Below are 22,882 nucleotides of genomic sequence, written 5' to 3'. Positions count from 1 at the left end.
ATAAATAAATAAATATTGGGCTTCCCTGGTGGCGCAGTGATTAAGAATCCGCCTGCCAATGCAGGGGACACGGGTTTGAGCCCTGGTCTGGGAAGATCCCACATGCTGCAGAGCAACTAAGCCCGTGAGCCACAACTACTGAGCCTGCGCTCTAGAGCCCGTGAGCCACAACTACTGAGCCTGTGTGCCACAACTATGGAAGCCCACGCGCCTAGAGCCCGTGCTCCACAACAAGAGAGGCCACCACAATGAGAAGCCCGCACACCGCAACAAAGAGCAGCCCCCGCTCGACACAACTAGAGAATGCCTGCACACAGCAACAAAGACCCAACACAGCCAAAAATAAAACAAATAAAATAAAATAAATTTTAAAAGCTAATGTTAATAAATATTTTAATTAATTAATTAATTTGAAAGAAAATAAAAACAGTGATGCTTATTCACAAAGGACTACAGATTTTCTGAAGTTCCACACGGATAATTTAAAGATTCAAGGATCTACTCCTTGCCAGACCCTAAGGGAGACACTAGGGACACAGTGATGAACCAAACAGATGAGGTTTCTGTCATCATTAAACTTACCTCTAAGAGAAGGAACAGGCATTAAATAAGTAAACAAACATAATCACAAATTTGTCACGTGCCACAAATAAAAGCAACAAGGAAGAGGTGGCAAAAAATATTTCTAGATTTAAAAGAAAGATATCACTGCTCCTTTTTGCAAAAGCAACATCCATGGAGTAGAAGGAGACAAAATCAAACCACAATGGACTGAGGCATATATATGTTTCAAGGAAGAAGATGCCACAAGATGACAGATTCAAGAACTCAGGCTGTGAACTGTCAAGAGAGAAAAGGTAATATCTCAAAACACATGGTAAGGAATGCTTTTTTTAAGATGGGGGAAAATAATGTTGATTGGAGGGGGAATTGAAGAGAGGCTGAATATAAGAGAAAGAATGGATGATTAGCTATGATGACTAATAATGCCAACGTGTTATATCCAGGTGTTAGGCTAAATGCTTTACATGCAATTCTTTATTTCATCTCTAAGGTCAGCTCTATAGTCCCAATTTTGCATATGAGAAAACTAAACTCAAAAAAGTTAGGTTATCTGATCAAATCACATGCTGGCAGAACTAGGATTCAAACCCAGATCTTTATGACTTCAAAGCAGACCATACCACACTGTCTCATTCAAAAAATACTTTTCAAACCACCTCTTAAGCTCTGGTTAACTACGTACTGAGGATACAGAGATGAGGAGCTCCTGGGGCACAATCGGTCGGGGTGTGGTACTTACACAGGATGATCTTTACCTTCAAAGAGAGAGGAAGGGGAGACAGACATGTATCGATACCTCAAGTAACTGATACAAGGAGGAAGACGGCAGAGCACAGACTGCGTCAGTAACCCTACCCTGAGCTAATCAGTGAAGGCTTCATCTGGCGCTTATGTTAAGCAGAACAGAGATGAACAAAGTTAATTCCAAGTAAGATAAACAGATTACGGAAAAGCAAAGAAGCACAAAATTGCATGCCGTGTTTGGAACACTTCAAGAAGTTGAGCATGGCAGGAATGTGATGAGAGCTGGAAGAGACCAGACCAAAGGGCCTTTTATGCCACGCTAAGGTATCTGAGGTTTAAACCACAGGAAGTGAAAAACCATTTCCAGGCTTTGAAACAAGATTAGGCAACTGTAAAGACCCAGCAACTGATTAGGAGGTTCAAGCTATAGCCTGGTGAATGGCTTACAGACAACCAAAAGGTCAGAAGATCTGGAAAGAAACTCCCAAACTAACCGCTTATAATCAAAACAGAAGAAGGAGGGTTCCAAAGTCCCTTTTTTTTTTTTTTTTTTCCCTGCGGTACGCGGGCCTCCCACCGCTATGGCCTCTCCCGTCGCGGAGCACAGGCTCTGGATGCGCAGGCCCAGCGGCCATGGCCCACGGGTCTAGCCGCTCCGTGGCATGTGGGATCCTCCCGGACCGGGGCATGAACCCGCGTCCTCTGCATCGGCAGGCGGACTCCCAACCACTGCGCCACCAGGGAAGCCCCCAAAGTCCCTTTTTGAAAAACGTAGCCCTTATTCTAAGTGAGATGAGACCAGTCCCCAGTTATTACTATTGATTAGGACAGAACTAAAATATGGTTTAGCCCAAACTTTGTGATCAACAGGTACGGGTTTGGAGGTTTGCTTCCTCAACACCACAAAGAGACTATCTGAGGCAGAATATGGGCTTGGGTGATTCATTTCTCCAAAAAGCATATTGAACAGAGGGAGGATAGCCTGCTGTCTGCCTTAAAACTAAAGAACAGAGTCTCCAGTTTCCAAAGGATCCTCTTTCCCTTGCTTCAAGGCTTAATCACATCAGTCTGCCATCTGATGATGGTTAGGGAAGACTGATACTCTCTTTTTCTGCTAAACATGCTGGTCTGATTCAGGAGCTGCATATTTCCCACCAAGCAGGTAAGAGAAGCAGAGAAGCAACAAAAGCATACACCTACTCCCCTAATGAAGCACAAGCTGTCATTCAGCTTTATCAATGAAACCAAATCAAAGAGAAATGAACTACAATTTAGAACTTCAGATTTATTTTTCCAAACTAACCTCCAGGTACATTCCTCATTCCAAACAAAACCTACATTCTAGTCACCCTGAACAAGCCATCATGTCTTTGTCTAACGCCATTGCCTTAGACTGGAATGCATCTGCACTCCATGTCAATATGATAAATGCACAGGCTCCCTTCAAACCCCAACTTAAATGTCACTCCTTCAGCACCACCCAAACTACATGCCCACAGGACTTTTTTCTCTATTCAAATGTTTATTAAATATTTCCATGTATTGTATTGAATAGTATACAGACCAACCCCTCCTAAACAGAAATTTTAACAAACACTTACTGAATGCTAAGCATATGGCAGGTTTAGTGCTAGGTTCTAGAATTTTTTAAATTGAATAACAATACAATCTGCTGCCTTTCAAAAACTCCCCAACTACAATAAAAAACATACATAGTAAAGGTAGCATTTAGGGTAAATGGATAAGGAAAAAAAGAGAAAAAAGACCAGAATGAAAATCAATGCAATGGATGAAAATCAATTATACCACACACTCTTCCATAAAACTGAAGAGGAGGGAATACTGTCCAACATATTTTGTAAGACCAGCACTACACTAACACCAAAACCACAGACCAATAACCACTGGTATGTATATTTTACCAAACACACACAAAAACTTTAAAAAAAAAGAAGAGTAGGCTTACTGAACCCAAAGCTAAAGCTGAAAGCGGTAATGACTAGTCAGTCAGTAAGAAAATGAGTAAGGACTCCATATTTCTAGGCTACCTATTGATACTATATTGCCAGTTAATTAAATGTGAATTTAAAGCTTTTTACAAGCTGTTACCTGTGAGATATGATTGATGGAAGACTCCATTCTCCGAAGCTGAGAGGCTTGGATGTCCAGCAACTGGAGTACATTGTTAGCCAATGCATTTATTTGATAAGCAACACTAGCTAGGGATTGGGTTGTGTAGGCTTTGGTCTCTTCTAAAGCTTTTCTCTTGTCTGTAGCCTGAAATAAGAACAAAAACAACCAATATTTATTTAGGTTAACATTCATTAAACATCTGTTCTATAGAAAGGTAGAGTTATAATTTATATTTTTTAATAGAAAAGCCCAACTGAATCAAAAAATTTATCGGACCTGTCTGATGAACCACAAAGCACTCTACCCTTGGACCCTAATAAAGGCGCGTGCCTCAGGTCCTACTGCTCACTCTCTGCCTGCACCCTGCACTGACCTCGCCACGTGTCCCCTCAAGGCATGCTGTGTATCTCCTCCAGGACCTGTGAGTAATAAATGTCTCTATTTCACTTTCCCTTCCAGTCTTTTGTTGAACCTTGAGCTCACCATCCATGACACCCTGGGGCTCTAATTAACAAATGTTAATTTAACAAAAAAATCACATCTACTAGTCCAGTGATATGGACTATAAATCCATTCTACCTTACATTCCTGTTTACATTAATCACCATCAGAAATCCAAACCCCCCATTAACCATTACAACCAAGCTTCTCATCTCCACAAAAACTACTGTAAATCTTATGACCCCACCCTTTACCCATCCATTCTTCCCAAACTCTAGTACACAAGTCAGAGTCAAACAGTAAGAAATGTTCAGAGACAAAGTTCAGAGCAAAATTCAAATACAAGTGATAAACTCTGGGGGGCAGGGGGAGGTGGAGGGAATGGAGGGGGGCGGGGAGCAGGGTGGCCAGCAACTTGTATAACAATATGTAATCTAAAATTTAAAAGGCCGAGAATAAATAGAAACAATGGAACAGAGATCTAACAGTTCAAAAAAAAAAAAAAAAGAAGCAATGCAACCACTCTTAACCTTTTTTTAAAAAATCCAACATCGCTCATCACAGACAAGAAATGCAGATGCAAACTAATATGAGATATTATTTCTCACCTACCCATCCAGCAAAAATCCAAAAGTGGGACTGCAAAGTTGTGGGAAAGACTCTCTGATAATACTGCTGGTGATAGCCAGCAAAATTACACATGGACTTATTTTCTGTCCCAGTAATTTCACTTTTAGGAATCTATCTCAAATAATCACTGGCAAAAATATTATGTAATTATTCATTACAGCACTATTTGCAATAGAAAAGACTAGAAACAACTGATATAACCAGTGATGGGGGACTGGCTGAATAAACTATGGGACCTCCAAACAGCAGAGTACTATACAGCTCTAAGAAGGAACGTTGAGGGATGTCGTTATTACCACTACACTCGATCTCCAGAATATTGCTAAGGTGAAAAAAAAAAAGATAGAAAATAAAAATGTTTATTGAATGCTATTACTTAAGAAATGGGGAAAGATACATAAATATATGTTTTTATTTTTTAAGAAAAAAGGATAAAACATAACATCTTTAAAAAATAATTACATATGGGGTCGGGGGTAAATAGGTTGGCGAGAACATGGATAAGATTCTTTAAACATACCTTGTTTTTAGATTTGTTTTTGGAACTATGTAAATAATTCATACAATTATAACAAAATTAAATTTTAAAAAGGAATTTCCCAAAATTAAATGTAAAATTAATCAAATGAGCCTAACTGTGCATCCAATTAGTGGCTTAACCAGAAAGAAAATATCCTAAAAGTGGCTTCAAAGCACAGAAATTTTGATTGTACATTCTTTTTTTTTTTTTTTTTTTTTTTTTTCGGTACGCAGGCCTCTCACTGTTGTGGCCTCTCCCGTTGCAGAGCACAGGCTCCAGCAGCGCAGGCCCAGCCGCTCCGCGGCATGTGGCATCTTCCCGGACCGGGGCACGAACCCGTGTCCCCTGCATCGGCAGGCAGACTCTCAACCACTGCGCCACCAGGGAAGCCCTGATTGTACATTCTTAATGGAGCTTATCCTTAGGACGAAAACAACTGAAAGAGGAAAACAAAAAAATACTAAAGCTGTTTTCAATCACTTTGTTGCTGATGGTTTTTTTGGAATTATTATCCTGAGACTATTGTTTGTGTAGTGTGGGACAAAGCAAGTCATTACTTATGTTTAAGTCATTGAGACCTGAGATGTTTGGCATAATTCAAAAGAGATTCTGATGTAAGAAGAATGAAGTTAAGAAAAAACTATAGCTCTGGATTTAAACTGAAAGCATTCACTTGAACCTAATTTTGATTTTATCACGTATTATATATCAATATCCTAACTCTGTCCAACGAAAAGGCCTAAATGTAAAACATGGTGACTGTAGTTAACACTGTACTGCATAACTGAAATCTGCTAATAGGGTAGAACTTACATGTTCTCAGCAAAAAAAAAAAAAAAAGATATACGTAAAGTGATGGATGTGTTAACTAAGTATTGTCAATGGAATGACAGCAGATACAGGTGCTACTTCCAGGCCTAGACGTAAAAACTTCCCATGCGTCTTCCGATGCAATGGTTAAAGTAAAATGTAGCCCTACCAAAAAAGTAAAGCTGTATTTAACAGAAACCATTTTACACTGCTTCTATTTTAAATTTAAATTTAAAATAATTAAAATCAAATAAAATTTTAAAATTCATTTTCCCAAACTAGCCACATTTTAAAGGCTCAAGAGCCATATGTAGATTGTGGCCTTACTGGAGACAGTGCAGTTCTAGTCACAGTTAATTTCCTCTACAGACCATGGATTTAAAAGTTAAATCTGCACAAGAATTACTGTTGTCACTTATTTCAGGTTTGTAAGTTTAGTATCCAATAGTTGGTCTCCCTCATTCTTTGGTGTTTTGTTTGTTTTTTTTTTGCGGTATACGGGCCTCTCACTGTTGTGGCCTCTCCCGTTGTGGAACACAGGCTCCAGACACGCAGGCCCAGCGGCCATGGCTCACGGGCCCAGCCACTCCGCGGCATGTGGGATTTTCCCAGACCGGGGCACGAACCCGTGTCCCCTGCATCGGCAGGCGGACTCTCAACCACTGTGCCACCAGGGAAGCCCTTCTTTGGTGCTTTTACTGTATTAACTACCAAGCAGCCTTAGTATGTTCCAAAGGATCACACAAAATGGATTATAAACCAGAAGACAAATAGCCAGCACTTCTCCAAGGAGCTGAAACAGACACTGTTAATCAATTATAGCAGTCTTCCTACAAAAGTCTATATACTTTTAACTAATCACTCTAGGAGCTGACACGTGATACGTAACCCATTTGCCATCCCTGTCTTATGCCACTAATGAAGTTTGCTTAAAATGGAAATAAAAGTATTCAGCTTTAAAGGAAAAGTTAATTATTTAAAAGAGCTAAACTCAAAATAAACAATGTAGCCAAGAACTAAACAGGAAATTCTTTAGATAACTGAATTTTCTGAAGAGCCCACATATAAAACTAGCTCTCTTCTTCCTCATTTATCCACCTGTGGATACCAAGCTTAGCTAGAGAAAAGAAACTTTTCAAGTAAAACTACTCCTATTAAGTCCTTTTCTTGCCCCTCAAGGTGACTACACAGGCAAAATAATCTCGTTTTTCACTCCCTAAAGTGGAAATTACGGAGTTATAAGCAATCTCTCTCATAACTATACATTTATCTTTAACCACACTTCCTCTCCCTCATTCTCAACCTTCACATACGACCACAAGAAAAACCTTTCTACCTCTATCACAAGTAATTACTTAAACCCCAAAAGAGATAGAGAGAACATCCTTGTCATGAGTATGCTTAAAAAGTAATGCAGGGGAAAAAAAAAAAAAAAAGTAATGCAGGGCTTCCCTGGTGGCACAGTGGTTAAGAATCTGTCTGCCAATTCAGGGGACACGGGTTCGAGCCCTGGTCCAGGAAGATCCCACATACCACAGAGCAACTAAGCCTGTGAGCCACAACTACTGAGCCTGTGCTCTAGAGCCCGTGAGCCACAACTACTGAAGCCCACGTGCCTAGGGCCCATGCTCCACAAGAGAAGCCACCGCAGTGAGAAGCCTGCGCTCACCAGAACCAGAGAAAGCCCACGTGCAGCAACAAAGACCCAACTCAGCCAAAAATAAAATGAATTAAAAAATTTAAAAAGGAATGCATTCTAAGTGAAAAAAATACTATATGGTTTCATTTTTGCCTGCTTTTTTAACAAAGAGAGAGAGAGAGAAATTTAAAAGTTAATGTACCATGGTCCTATCATTCAAATTGACCTTGTTAACAGTTTAGTGTATTTTCTTCAAAGTCTCTCAAGTACATGTATGTATACAAGAATGTAAAACTTACCATACTCTATAGCTACATAACCTTTTTTCATTTAAAAATATACCATGAGCATTTTCCCATGTGCTATTTTTCTCTTCCTATTCTTTTTTAAAAAACAATTTTCAATAGCTTCATGATTATGGCAGTAACTGATTGTTGCCTACTCTCATTTTAATTCCTCTAGTATTAAGACCCTGATTTTAATCAGGGCATCAATGTGAAAAGCAAGTTCAAATCCAGCTTCCTCTAAATAACCAAACAAGAGATGGCATTATTTCATAGCTATAGGAATCCAATGGAAAACATGTACAGTGAATTACAAATATCTCCTACTGTTCCCCTGGTTAGCATAGAGTCTTATATATATGTAGAAAGAGTAATATGATAACCCCATGTATCTGTCCTTCAACTTCAATAAATGTCATATTTAGTTTTAAAAATTCACATTTTACTTGGTTTTATAATGCTTGCAAAGTTTTATATCTAAAATATATTAAAAATTAAGTTTCACTGATTTTTAAATGAAGTCAGGACCCTTAGAAAATATCTTAAAATACCCATTTTAATACAGATTTTTTTTAAGGAAGTTTTTCTTTTTTTATATAAATTTATTTATTTTATTTTTGGCTGTGTTGGATCTTCATTGCTGCGTGCAGGCTTGTCTATGGTTGTGGCGAGCAGGGGCTACTCTTCGTTGCAGTGCACAGCTTCTCATTGCAGTGGCTTCTCTTGTTGTGGAGCACGGGCTCTATGCATATGGGCTTCAGTAGTTGTGGCACACGGGCTCAGGAGTTGTGGCTCACAGGCTCTAGAGCACAGGCTCAGTAGTTGTGGCACACAGGCATAGTTGCTCCGCGGCAGGTGGGATCTTCCCAGATGCAGGCGGATTCTTAACCACTGCGCCACCAGGGAAGCCCTAGATATTTTTATATCATATGAAATAAATACCAAAACATCAATACTGTCATTTTGCTCTAGCTCCACCTTAAATCTGTATTCCTCAAACACTACTACTGTTGATTTATTAAAAGTACTTGTTGGGACTTCTTGGTGGCGCAGTGGTTAAGAATCTGCCTGCCAATGCGTGGGACATGGGTTCAAGCCCAGGTCCGGGAAGATCCCACATGCCGCGGAGCAACTAAGCCCATGTGCCACAACTACCGAGCCTGCGCTCTAGAGCCCGCGAGCCACAACTACTGAGCCTGCATGCTGCAACTGCTGAAGCCCAGGAGCCTAGAGCCGGTGCTCCACAACAAGAGAAGCCACCGCAGTGAGAAGCCTGCGCACCGCAACAAAGAGTAGCCCCCACTCGCTGCAACGAGAGCAAGCCCACACGCAGCAACGAAGACCCAACGCAGGCAAAAATAAAATAAATAAACAAATAAATAAATTTATTTAAAAAAAAAGTACTTGTTTATTGGGAATTTCCTGGAGGTCCAGTGGTTAGGACTCTGTGCCATCACTGCAGAGGGGGCAGGTTTGATCCCTGGTTGAGGAACTAAGATCCCTCAAGACACGTGGTGAGGCCAAAAGAAAAAAAGTATTTGTTTATTTATTTTACAAGTCTAATAAAACTAATCACTTTCTCCCAACTCTTCTCTGTAACATTTTAGCTGTATAATTAAGTTCCAAACAAACATTAACCTATAAACTAACTTTAAGAGCATCATTTCTAATATAGGGCCCAACTATTGCAAGATGTCCTACAGGGAAAACAGAGCCTATACCTAGCACATATCCTACAGTACTAGCCTAATAACATTTCAGAAAAATAGTATGACAAATTAAAATGTTCTCTTTCTTACTTACCTTGAACCTTCTTTAAAGTCTGACAAGAGGATTTGAAAATAGTTTGTTTTCTTTGAGGAACAATAATTTCTCTGTGTCCTAATTGCAAGTGGTTTAATAACCCTGCTTAGGTAACAAAACAGGGGTCTCATGGGCATTTAAAAAAAAAGTTTTAACCATCTTGCTTCTGTCTTTACCTTTCCTCCCACTCTTTGCAGAAATGTCACCACACTGTATCTGTTTAACAACTTCTAACTTAACTCTAATCCAAACTTGCCAGAAACTTTTCCAGTCAGTATTTTTCCCACAGAATATTTCAAATATTTAAGTAAGGTTTTTCCAATGAAAAAATGGAAGATATTTCATGATAATTCATTACAAAATAGCCCACATCTACCAAAAAACACCATATTTCAATGACTCCAACAAAACAGCTATGTCAGAGGCACCATTTTTATGTATCACTCAGAAAAAAACCTGCCAACTCAATTATGTCAGAATGCTTTCTTATGAAGAAATTTTATTTTATACTAAAAGAAAATGCTCTTTGGGATTTAGATGGTGAACTTTGTATGTCACTCTTAATCACAGAGTAATACCAGCTACAGAGCTCATTTTCAAATTTTTCCAACTTCCAAAACAAACTCTTTACATCTTTTGTTTTGTATGATTCAAGATGTAACCAAAGATTGTGCACAGCTCTTGACAGTCATGTCTATTCAGTTTCCTTAAAACTAGAATAACCCCTCCCAACCCTGACCTTTTTTTCTCTTTCAAAACATAGACATTATTTTAAAATTCCAGGCCAGCTGTCTTATAGGAAGTCCTACAACCTGGATTTGTCTGATTGTTTCCTCATGATCAGATTCAGATTAAACAGAGAGGCTGGAATAATATATAGGAGATGCTGTGAACTTCCTACTACGTGTGATACATCTTTTAAAATAAGGTTCCACCTTTATTCCCAGGACTTTGCTCCAAGCTCCTGACACTAATTCTGTAAACTTTGATGCTGGTACTACCTTAATCTTACCAGGAGGTATCAAAAAAAAATTTTTTAAGAGAAAACCCAAGACTCTTTTCTTTCTTCAAATGTTCCTTAAATGGTTTGACTCTTTTCTTTCCTCAAATGGTCCTTAAATGGTTTGTTGACAGGTTGCAATAATACAGTTATACCAACAGCAAAACCACCCAAATTCATACAAAGACAACTGGGAACAATAACAACTGCTGCTTGGCTGATAGCTTTTTAAGGACAACATTAATTGTAAAATGCATCCCAGTTACAGAAATGTTAATATGCGGGGGTGAGGAGAAAGTTTCTTAGAACGGCTAAAATACACTCTATAAAGTTTAAAAACTCTTTTTATTTTTAAAGAAGTATGTTAATGGTAATGAGAAGGATTTAAAATGTCAACTTTTAATACCTGTAACAGGAGGAGTTTTATACACACAAAACAAAACATCTACTTTGCTGAAGGCCACCTAGGTATTTGGTTAGTTTGAGACTTGAGAAACTTTCCAGGAGGAATCCATAATCACTTCGTGGAGAGGGATGTGAGGATTCAGGAAAAAAGAGCACACAGGCCAAATCCTGGTTGGAGCCATGGGGATTAGGGTATGTATGCATACACTCAATACCTAGCTAACATTGAAAGGATCTAATTTTTCTCCAACACAATACCTATTCCAATAAAAATAAAAAGGAAACAAAAAGAAACCCTACCAAGTTACAGCAAATATCCAGCAAGAAGAATAAATTTTTGCATAACAATTCAGGTTGAAACCTAGTCACTGTAAGCTCTATCACAGCTCCTCCCCACCACCTCCCACTTAAAGTAACTGCTAACTGCCTAATAGTCCTTTCATTCCCAGCAAAATCCAGGGGAAATCCCTGCTGCCTGTTGTGTCACACAGTTTTGAGGTACAGGCATGGGAGTTGTTGCACACGCTCTTCTTTAATTGAAGAGCTAACACAGAACAATCAACGGCTGGTATACTCATATATATACTTTGTTTTTAAATAAATTTATTTATTTATTTTTGGCTACGTTGGGTCTTCATTGCTGTGCGCGGGCTTTCTCTAGTTGCAGCGAGCAGGGGCTACTCTTCATTGTGGTGCGTGGGCTTCTCATTGCGGTGCATGCGCTTCTCATTGCGGTGGCTTCTCTTGTTGCCGAGCATGGGCTCTAGGCACACGGGCTTCAGTAGTTGTGGCTCGTGGGCTCTAGAACGCAGGCTCAGTAGTTGTGGCGCATGGGCTTCATTGCTCCACGGCATGTGGGATCTTCCTGGTCCAGGGCTCGAACTCATGTTCCCTGCATTGGCAGGCGGATTTTTAACCACTGTGCCACCAGGAAAGCCCGTTAGCTGGTATACTTATTAAATAACATTCCAAATTCAACTCTAACATAGATCATGTTTTTAAACCTTCACAAGTCAATTTATAACTCCAGGGCATTTCCAATAACCAAATAATTACATTCTGAAACTTTAGGTTTTACCCTAATTATAGCCTCAGTCAATGACACTTAATCCAGACTCATTCCTTTACCATCCTGTACCATACTACAGGATGGTAAAGGAATTATATTTATAAAAAACAGGCTTAATGAGAACCTGTAAAAACCCAGTTTTAGAAAGAGCAACTACATTTAAACACAAAATAAGTTAAATGTATTAAATAAGTTAAATAATGTCAGTGTATTGTTGACAGGATATATTGCACAGGAGTCCAAGACACTGGGTTCCTTCCATCAACTCCTTCCATGTTAACTAATTATCTTCTCATATAATCTTATTTCTTCTTAAAAGGAATTAAACTGAAAGAGCCATGACGATCAGGAGTGTTGCCTGGGCAAGTACTTTAACATTCTGCTGGAGGGTGCAATTGGACAATATGTATCATGGTTCTTTAAAATGCATATATTCTTCACTTCTAGGAATTACCCAAAAGAAATAAAAGGCCAAGTGCAAAGAAACTGTATGCTCAAGAATGTCCACACCTTTGTTTGTAACAGAAAAAAAACCCCACAAAACCTAGAAACAATCTAAATGGCCAATGACTGGTGGTTAAAATATTCATGTATTAGAATGCCGTGCAGTCAATAAAAGTGATCTAGGTATTTACCAACAAGGAAAATGCATTAAGTCAGAATTCAAACTGGGAAGTAGAACCACTATGAGTTACAGAATAAGAAATTATAGAATTTTACTTTACACAATTATAGGAATAGCTGGGAAAGTTGTGAAGGTCCCAGAGGGAAGTATGAGGATCAGAGAGTCATCAAATAGTCTATCTGAGACACCCAACACATCCAGCTGCAGAAAAGCAACTGCAACGGAAAGACTCATGGAGAGATCTGGGAAGCTGTAGGTCTCCCACCAGGTGAGTGGGCCTGATGCCACTGTTGATCAAATTATCAGCAACCAAGAAAGAGAGCTGGATGCAGAGCAAAGGAGACCAAGGTCAAGTTGGAACCCACCAACACCTCTGCATCTCTCACTGCATCTTACCACAAAAACCTTCAGAGGTTAGTGAGTGTTGCTTACACAAATTCTCTTTTAGCCAATTCTAATCCACAAACATGCAGGGAAGGAACCATACTATAACTATGCCATACACAATTCCACCTTAAGTAAACTGATATAGTATGAACCACCGTGATACCCTCTGTCAATATGGTACACACACACCTCTGTCATCATATTCAGCTCCTAAATAAAAACAACAGCAAAATCACGCTTCAGTCTAACATAATGCAACCATCCCTCATACAACCAAAAAGATGCCATCTCCCCAAAAGAGAGTACAAAGTCTACTTTTCTCTTTGAGTAATGTTCTTTCCTTTCTTAGTTGAGTTGTACTTCCCCTTTGATATCCTGTAACTTAAATATTGAAATACAACGTTAACCACTAATAACACACCTTAAGTTAAATACAGAAGAATGGGGGGGGCAGAGAATAGGTTACTATGTACACAAATATTAAGATACAGAACAAATATTCATAACTACTAGAGTTTTCATTCTATAACTGGTCATGAGGTCATAGCTGGTGTTTATCATAATTTTCTTCTCCTACTATCCATTACATATTTCATTTGCCCTCAGCAATCACCTCATATGGTTGTTGTTCTTGCCTGGTGGGCTGACTCAAACCTTCTCTGCCATTAGCAGTCCTACTCGTAATGGGTTGTTTTTTGTTTTGCATTAACTTTTTTATCATAGGAGACAGGAGTGGTAAAAGGCACTCCAGAGGATCTCCTGCATTCCAGACATACTCCTCTTTACCCCCATTGTGCAGTAGCAACCCAATTTCCACTTGAGAGTCAGGATCAATCACAGTAACCAATACAGTAATCTCCTGCTTTGCCTGTTAGTTCACTGGCACGAGGAAGCCAAAGTGACTGGTGCTCAACTTCCAGTTTAATAGAACCAGCACTGCATTCCCCAATAAAAGCATTCCTCTCTTTGGAACTAAGAACTCTAAACCAGCATGCCCCAGAGTTGTGAATACAGAAGAAAAATTTTTGGTAGTGGATCATTACGGGTAATCGTGAGAAAACGTCACCTCGTTTCCACCTCTTGATTCCCTGACATATGAATGCTGGCTACAAGAGAAACCCCACCACACACCGGTGGCTGATTCAGAGACTAGACCACATCTTAGAGAACACTACCCCAACACTGCAAAGAATTGCCACCAACTGGGCAGTGAGTCCTCAAAAGGACATTCCACTGTTCTATCAATTCAGCTCCTTCAGGCTAATGGGGAACATGGTAAGACCAGGGATTCCGTGAACATGAACCCAATGACACATTTCACTTGCTGTAAAATGAACTGCCTGGTCAGAAGCAATGTGATATCAAATACCAAGACATAATTAACGCATTCTGAAAGTCACAAAGAGTTTTGGCAGAAACAATGCAGAGAGGGAAAGCAAATCCATACCCAGAGTAAGCAGCTTTTTCAGGGAGAAAAAAGTGCTGTCCTCTCCATTATGGAAGTAGTCCAATGCCAACCACCTGCCACCAGATATCTGGCTGGTCCCTCCAGAGGAATGGTGCCCTCTTAGGGGGTCATTGGTGGCTCTCTGCTATTGGCCAGGTGGTCATTCAGCAGTAGCAGTAGCCAGGTTGGTCTGGTGAGTGGAAAACGATGTTTCTGAGTATATGCACAATCTCCATGCCTGCCACCAGTGTCTTTTTCATGAGCTCGCTGGGCAAGGATAGAGGTGGATAGGGAAAGAGGGTGAAATCCAGAGGTAACGTCCTGTCCACCTGATCACTAAGATCCTTCTCTGCTGAGGCTGCTCTTTGATGGGCATTCACAATGAACACAAATATTACTCTGTGTCCGTTTGGAAGCATATCTATATATCTATTCCCCATACTTCCAATTATGTTCCTTCCAAGCCCATCATCAATTAGCCGAACGATTAGCTACTGCCATGAATTAGAGTGGGTCCACATCTCTAACCATCTCTTTCAAGACAAAACAACTAGGTGCACTGCTCAAAGATCTACCAGTGGTTTGCAACAAGTATTTATAGCACAGGGAACTATATTCAATATCTTGTAATAACCTATAATGGAAAACAATCTGAAAGAAAAAAAATATATATATATATAACTGAATCACTTTGCTGTACACCTGAAACTAACACAGTATTGTGTATTAACTATACGTCAATAAAAAAAAAAAGATCTATCCACTGGAAGAATTTCCCTTCACCACTGCCCTTCTGGGTAACTGCTGAGTATGGCTATAATGCTACAGATGTCCATCTTCAGGTGGTACCAGCATATTATGTAGAACCATCTGTAAACTAGACCAAAGTGTTTTCTTCCTCAGTCGACTGGGACTCCTCATGAGGCCATAGGTGTGGGGTGAGAGTGAAGAAGCAAAGAAACAGGAGTATGAGTATACACCACATGGAGTACACACTACAAGAGAAGGTATATAAAATACTTAGTAATAAAAGCAAGATATAGGGCTTCCCTGGTGGCGCAGTGGTTGAGAGTCCGCCTGCCAATGCAGGGGACACGGGTTCGTGCCCTGGTCCATGAGGATCCCACATGCCGCGGAGCGGCTGGGCCTGTGAGCCATGGCCGCTGAGCCTGCGCGTCCGGAGCCTGTGCTCCGCAACGGGAGAAGTCACAACAGTGAGAGGCCCGCGTACCGCAGAAAAAAAAAAAAAAGCAAGATATAAAATGATTATGTATTTGCTTTTTTAAAAGAAATGTGTATACACCTCAGAAAAGGTCTAAAAGGAAATGTATCAATATAGTAGTGGTCATCTCTGGGTGATTTTTAAATATTCTTTATATTTCTCTATATCCAATATTTTAAATGATCATTACTCCAATAACAAGCAAAAATGATTATTTTTACTAAGAGAATTCTCTTGGTATAATCTTAATGGGAAAAAAAACAGAATATATATCTGTGTATATACTCTGACCTAATTTTCTTTGGTATAATTAAATACCTACACAAGCTAACTCATCAGATAATGAGAGAAGATACATCAGCATGTTAACAGCTGGATTATAAATGATCTGTGTTTTCATCCTTATCCTTCTGTGACATTTCCAAATGTTCAACAATAACCATGTAACATTTTTGCAGACACCAGGAGACTAAGAAGAAGGCTGTCTTAGTACAGCATGAGGGGGAAACAATTTGAATCCTTGATGACATTGAGCTAAAGAATTAACCAACAGTAGGATAATCTTACCTTGGAATTTCTTGTAATACAAAGTAACAATAAATGTTTCTTATTGTTTAATCTTAATTGAGATGAGTTTACTACCTGCAAACCTAATGCATCCTAAATGACTTAACTTTTTTTTTTTTTTTTTTTTGGTACGCGGGCCTCTCACTGCTGTGGCCTCTCCCGTCACAGAGCACAGGCTCCAGACGCGCAGGCTCAGCGGCCATGGCTCACAGGCCCAGCCGCTCCGCGGCACGCGGGATCATCCCGGACCGGGGCACGAACCCGTGTCCCCTGCATCGGCAGGCGGACTCTCAACCACTGTGCCACCAGGGAAGCCCATGACTTAACTTTTATATGAGGGAGGGGGAGAGTAAGTTTCCCAAAAAGAGTCTTGGTTAAACTAGAAATTAACAGTTTATAGTAATACTCCTAGTCATATAGACACAAAAAAAAATCTATTAGAGTAACTTCCAAATTACCAAGACTATTTTCCAAACTAATCCACTAATTTATAGCTGACTGTGTTATTCATTACAATTTATCTGAAAAATCAGCCTAGTTTGCCCTTCCCACAAGGCAATTATATTTTAATCTGTATTAGTCTGCTCAGGCTGCCGTAACAAAATACCACAGACTGACTGGCTTAAACAACAGAAATTTATTTTCTCACAGTTCTAGAGACTGGAAAATCCAAGATCAGGCTTCTGTTTCTGGAGCTCTCTTCCTGGCTTGCAGAGACAGTCACCTTTCTCACTGCGTCCTCATCCTCTGGTGTCTCTTCCTCTTTTATAATAAGGACACCAGTTCTGTTGGACCAGAGCTCCATCCTATGACCTCATTTAACCTTAATCACCTCTTCAAAGGCCCTATCTCCAACACAGCAGTTATACGGGTGGGGGGGTTAGGGCTTCAACATATAAATTTGGGAGCAGGGGGCATAATTCAATCCATACCATCATTTTTCTTCTTGAACATTAAGAAATATATCCTCTTACGAATACCCAAAATGTACTCCTGATAGTAATACTTTTAACAGCATGTATTACTGGTTTTCAAAGCATTTTTCACATAGTAAACTAAGCAGACATCCTGGTTTCACAGATAAGGCACTATGTAAAGCTCAGAGATACTAATTTGTCCAAAGATCCCCTAAACGGTAAATGGTGGAGCTAGGACTGTGTACCACACAGCTCTTAATCTTGTCATATGCACTTAAAAGATAGGAATTTTATTTAACCTAATGTTCTGAACAACAGAAGCAGCTTGGGGTCAGAAAGAGGAAGGTCAGAAAGAGCAAAGGACAGAGTTCAAAGCAGAATGAAATTAACAGGAACATTAGCTTGGAGGTAAGCAAGCTTAGTCAGCAGGCTCAACGGAGAAGGAAATATGCCACAAGGCTAGAGAAATCCTACAGACCCTTGAGGAATTTGGGCTTCATCCTGAGGCTAAAGGGGAGCCACTGAAGGATTTTCAGAAAGAAAAGACATGACTAGTTTTTGGCCTTAGAAAGATCACCTCAGTTGCAGTTTTACCAAGTGGACTGTGGAAATACAGACGAGAATGGAGACAGAATTCTGTTATAATATGTACTCTGCACCACACACAAGAAAGTCATCTTTATGTTAAATACCCCACGAAGACAACTAACAATGAGGAGAAAGAAATTTGGTGAGGTTAAGTAACTTGCCCAAAGGAGCACTGCTAGGAAGGAATAGAGCCACCAGGTCTCCAAAGGCCATGGTCTCCCCTATGCCACACTGCCTCCCAGTCTACAATTCTAAGAGTGAACAAAGTATAGTTCTAATGTGTCACAGTGAAACCACTGAAATATTTCGTCTAAGATGAGCCACCCCAAGTCATCATTAACTAATTTGTGCACCACATGAATTTTAATTAACTGGAAGGGAAAAAAGAATAGAGTGAGAAAGCTGACTTTCTCCAGATAGCTGAGAATGTTTCTGATCTACGAAACAATTAATGCTCTATATATGGGATCTATAAATGAAAAAAAAAAAACTTAAACATTTAACACTTTTCTAAGTTATTCCTCAATAAAGGAACAAATTCACATCTTTAATTCATACCCAAATAAATGTGACTTTGCTAGGAAATTACTAAAGGAATATAATGCATCATTTCACAAACTACAAGGTAAGGTAGTAGTTAACACTGTCACAGTCAGCACCACCCTTAATTAACTAACTTAAGAAAAACAAAGTACTTCTGCTTAAAAAAAAAATCAAGGTTCTATAAATATCAACAAAAGTACCTTGTGCTACCACTGACTCTGCCTATTTCCTCACTTACACCAGCTTACAATATAAGTCTCACAGAATCAGTCTTGGCTATCTCCATCCGAGTGATTCATTAACCACATTTTCCAAACCAAAAATCATAACTAGTATGACACTATCTGACAAACTACCTTTACCCTAATTTCTTAATCTGTTATATAAAAGTATAAGAATTACAACAGTATGAATCAATTAACAAATCTTTACTGAAATCAACTAAATTTTCTAAATTACAGACAGCTATTCCCAAAAACTGTGAGACAGAGAGTCATTTTTACAACTACTCCAAAAAATCTAAGACATGAACAGAGGAACATTCTGTTAACACCCATCAGTTATAAAAATAGAGACATGGGCTTCCCTGGTGGCGCGGTGGTTGAGGGTCCGCCTGCCGATGCAGGGGACACGGGTTCGTGCCCCGGTCCGGGAGGATCCCACGTGCCGCGGAGCGGCTGGGCCCGTGAGCCATGGCCGCTGAGCCTGCGCGTCCGGAGCCTGTGCTCCACAACAGGAGAGGCCACAGCAGTGAGAGGCCCGCGTACCACAAAAAAAAAAAAAAAAAAATAGAGACAAAAGAAGGAAAAATATTTTATTAACAAATTACCACAAATTGAATCCAAACCAAATAATTTAACCAATCAGAAATCTAAGTACCAATTAGGGAGATACAATAATATTAAAAAGAAAGCCATCTAACAAAATATGTACAAGACCTATTTGAGGAAAACTACAAAACTCTGATGAAAGAAATCAAAAAACTAAATAAATGGAGAGATAATCCACGGTCATGCGTAAGAAGACTTGATATTGTCAAGACATTACTTCTCCCCACCTTGATCTATAGATTCAATGGAATCCTAATCAAAACCCCAGGAAGTTATTGTGTGAATATCAACAAAGGTAATTCTAAAGTTTATACACAAAGATGATGTCATCCAGATAGCCGAGTGAGACACTCCTCATCGTATCCACCTTCAACAACAATTTTGCATCCGTCCTTGGGCAAAAGGGAGCTGTGGGATCCAAAGAGACTATAAAACTCAGGAGCAGTCCAAGATCAAGGAGAGCTGTTTTAAGACAGACCTGTACCCACGGTCTCAGCTACAGACTCAAAACCAACTTTATATCAGAGGCCATGGCTATAGCCCCATTTAGCTTTGGTTCTGACACCAGCACCATATGCCAAGGGGCATGGGAGGACTCTTACCCACCAGTACATCAGGTAATACACATACATTCAGTCTCAGATGTGAACCATGAACTGGCCTGTGAATGAGCTCCAGCCCCTCGCAGCTGCAGTCCAGGAGCCTCTAGAGAACACTAATTTAGACAATCACCCACAGATTAGAGAACCTTTGTGGAAGTCTAGGAGTCCAGCTGAGAAGTTCCAGCCCACCAATGGAACAAAAGAAATCTGAGATAAGATGCATTGGAAAGGGTAAGAAGCACAGTTTGATTTTACCCGCTTTACCCATCCCTTCAAGGCAGCACAGCTCAGAACCAAGAGAACACTTCTCAGCCAATGACTTCCCCCTCGAGGTAAAGTGAGAGCAGGTGAGGGAACGCCTAGCTTCCCCAGCTGTGTGACGCACTGCCAAAGAAGCCCCGTCCAGAATACTGAGTCATGAGCAGCAAAACTAGGAGGTGGTGAGTGGCTGGGAGACCAGCAGCCAGACCTTGGTGCGGAACACAACAGAAGGGATGTGGATCCTACTAAGCACGTCAAGGGCTCCATTAGGAGGCCCAAGCACAAGCTCCTGGGGATGCTCTGCCCACAGATACCCCCACACTGGCCCACAGGTGCCACCAGTGCCCCTCGTGCCCGACCCCATATACCCCACCTCATGACGGGCTCCCGTGAGCGCTCCACACAGTACCAAGAGTGAGCTTTTGCAGCAGGCTACTGAGCACACATAGAAAGCCAGCCTGAACCTGCAGGCCTGGGAGAGACCATAAACTTGAGCCATAAGCACCACCCTCAGGAAAGCAAAAAGGAGGCTGTCAGCATCCGGCCTGGTACTTTGCAGGATCAAGAGAATGCAAACAAGCTTAAGAATTCTGTCACAAGGAGGAGCAAGAAATGTGGAGCAGGAATACCCATAGAAGATATATCAAAGCCTCGGAATCCCTAGCACATCTGACAGAAGATGTTTCTCTCCTGCAGTCAATTAGTAAAAACTGGAGGAGCTGACTGCTACTTCAAGTGTGAAGACAGCAACACAAGAATTCAAAGAATATGAAAATTCAAGAGAAAATGACACAATCAAAGGCTCACAATTTTCCAGTAACCAATCCCAAAGACATGGAGTTCTGTGATTTACCCAATAAAGAATTCAAAACAGGTGTTTCAAGGAAGCTCAATGAGCTACAAGAAATCAAAAAGATAATGTAACGAAATCAGTAAACACATGAACAAAAATGAGAAATTTAACAAAGAGACAGAAATCATAATAAAGAAACAAATTCTGGAGCAAAAAAATGCAATAAATGAAATAAAAAATGCAACAGAGACCATCAACAGCAGCATGGATCAATCAGAAGAAAGAATCTGTTAAGTAGGAGACAAGAACTTTGAAATTATCCAATCACAGGAGAAAAAAGAATGAAAAAGACTGGGAAAAGCCTATGTGATTTTGGGGATCTGATAAAAAGAAATTTGTGAATTATTGGAGTCCCACAGGAGAAGAGAGGGAGAAGAGGGCAAAAAGTATTTTTAAAGAAATAATAGCATAGAACTTCACAAATCTGGGGAGAGATTTGGACACCCAAGTTCATGAAGCTCACACGTTCCCAAACAAATTTAAATCAAATCTTCTGCAAGGAACATTATAATGAAACTGTCAAAAAATCAAAGACAAAGAGACTCTTAAAGGCAGCAAGAGAAAAGAAGCTTGTCACCTACAAAAGAATACCAATAAGGCTATCAGCAGATTTCTCAGCAGAAACCTTACAGGCCAGGGGAGAACAGGATGATACATTCAAGGTGCTTAAAGAAAAAACTGCCAACCATGATTACTTTATCCAGCAAAGTTGTCTTTCAGAAACAAATGAGATATAAAGACTTTTCCAGACAAACAAAAGCTGAGGGAGGTCATCACCACTAGGTCTGCCTTATGAGACATGCTGAAAGGAGTTCTTCAACATGAAATGAAAGGATGCTAATTAGCAACATGAAAATATACAACACACTGGTACAGGTAAGTATATCCTATCCAACAGCAGCAGAATACACATTCCTCTCAAGCACACACAGATCATTCTCCAGGATAGAATCCATGTCAGTCACAAAACAAGTCTTAGCAAATTTAAAGAAACTGAAATCATACCAAGAATCTTTTCTGACCACAATGGTATGAAACTAGATACCAATAACAGAAGGAAAACCGGAAAATCCACAAATATGTAGAAATTAAAAAACACACACCCGAACAACCAATGGATCAGAAAAGAAAACAAAAGGGAAATCAAAAAACATCCTGAAACAAAATGGAAATACAATTTATGGGATACAGCAAAAACAGCTGTAAGAGAGAAGTTTATAGCAATAAATGTCTACATTAAAGGGAATTCCCTGGTGGTCTAGTGCTTAGAACTTGGTGCTTTCACTGCCGTTGCCCGGGTTCAATCCCTGGTCGGGGAACTAAGTTCCTGCAAAGCATGTGGCGCAGCCAAAATAAATTAAAAAGAAATGCATTTTAAAATAAATGTCTGGGGCTTCCCTGGTGGTGCAGGGGTTAAGAGTCCGCCTGCCGATGCAGGGGACACGGGTTTGTGCCCCGGTCCGGGAAGATCCCACATGCCGCAGAGTGGCTAGGCCCGTGAGCCATGGCCGTTGAGCCTGTGCGTCCGGAGCCTGTGCTCCACAATGGGAGAGGCCACAACAGTGAGAGGCCCGCGTACCACAAAAAAAAATAATAATAAAAATAAAATAAAATAAATGTCTACATTAAGAAAAATATCTCAGATAAACAATCTGACATCACACTTCAAGAAAAAAACAAGAACAACCTAAGCCTAAAGTTAGCAGAAGGAAGGAAATAAAGATCAGAGTGGAAAAAAATGAAATAGAGACCAGAAAAAATAGGAAAGACCAATGACACAAAGATCTGGCTTTTCAAAGAGACAAACTAAATTGACAAACCTTTAGTAAGACTAAGGGGAAAAAGACATGAATAAATAAAATCAGAAGGCTTCCCTGGTGGCGCAGTGGTTGAGAGTCCACCTGCCGATGCAGGGGACACGGGTTCGTGCCCCGGTCCGGGAAGATCCCACATGCCGCGGAGCGGCTGGGCCCATGAGCCATGGTCGCTGAGCCTGCG

At 40.2% G+C, this 22,882-nt stretch overlaps 1 protein-coding gene across 19 annotated transcripts in view; it reads right to left on the bottom strand.

Annotated features, from left to right (window-relative positions):
- ABI1 (abl interactor 1) overlaps nucleotides 1-22,882 on the bottom strand; it is a 105,297-nt gene that overhangs the window by 58,883 nt on the left and 23,532 nt on the right. For 17 of the 19 annotated variants that reach the window (XM_019933306.3, XM_033852384.2, XM_073801583.1 and 14 more), the window contains exon 2: nucleotides 3,418-3,585. The exons of the other annotated variants lie outside the window; for them this stretch is intronic. In XM_019933306.3, coding sequence (XP_019788865.1) covers nucleotides 3,418-3,585 — 168 coding nt within the window. The remainder of the gene's footprint in view (nucleotides 1-3,417; nucleotides 3,586-22,882) is intronic. 19 annotated transcript variants of the gene reach the window in all.

This window comes from Tursiops truncatus, chromosome 2, assembly GCF_011762595.2.
Source record: "Tursiops truncatus isolate mTurTru1 chromosome 2, mTurTru1.mat.Y, whole genome shotgun sequence".
In the NCBI taxonomy this organism is placed as follows: Eukaryota; Metazoa; Chordata; class Mammalia; order Artiodactyla; family Delphinidae; genus Tursiops; species Tursiops truncatus.
Note: the sequence above shows the minus strand (reverse complement) of the source record. Positions and strands in the feature narration are given on the sequence as shown.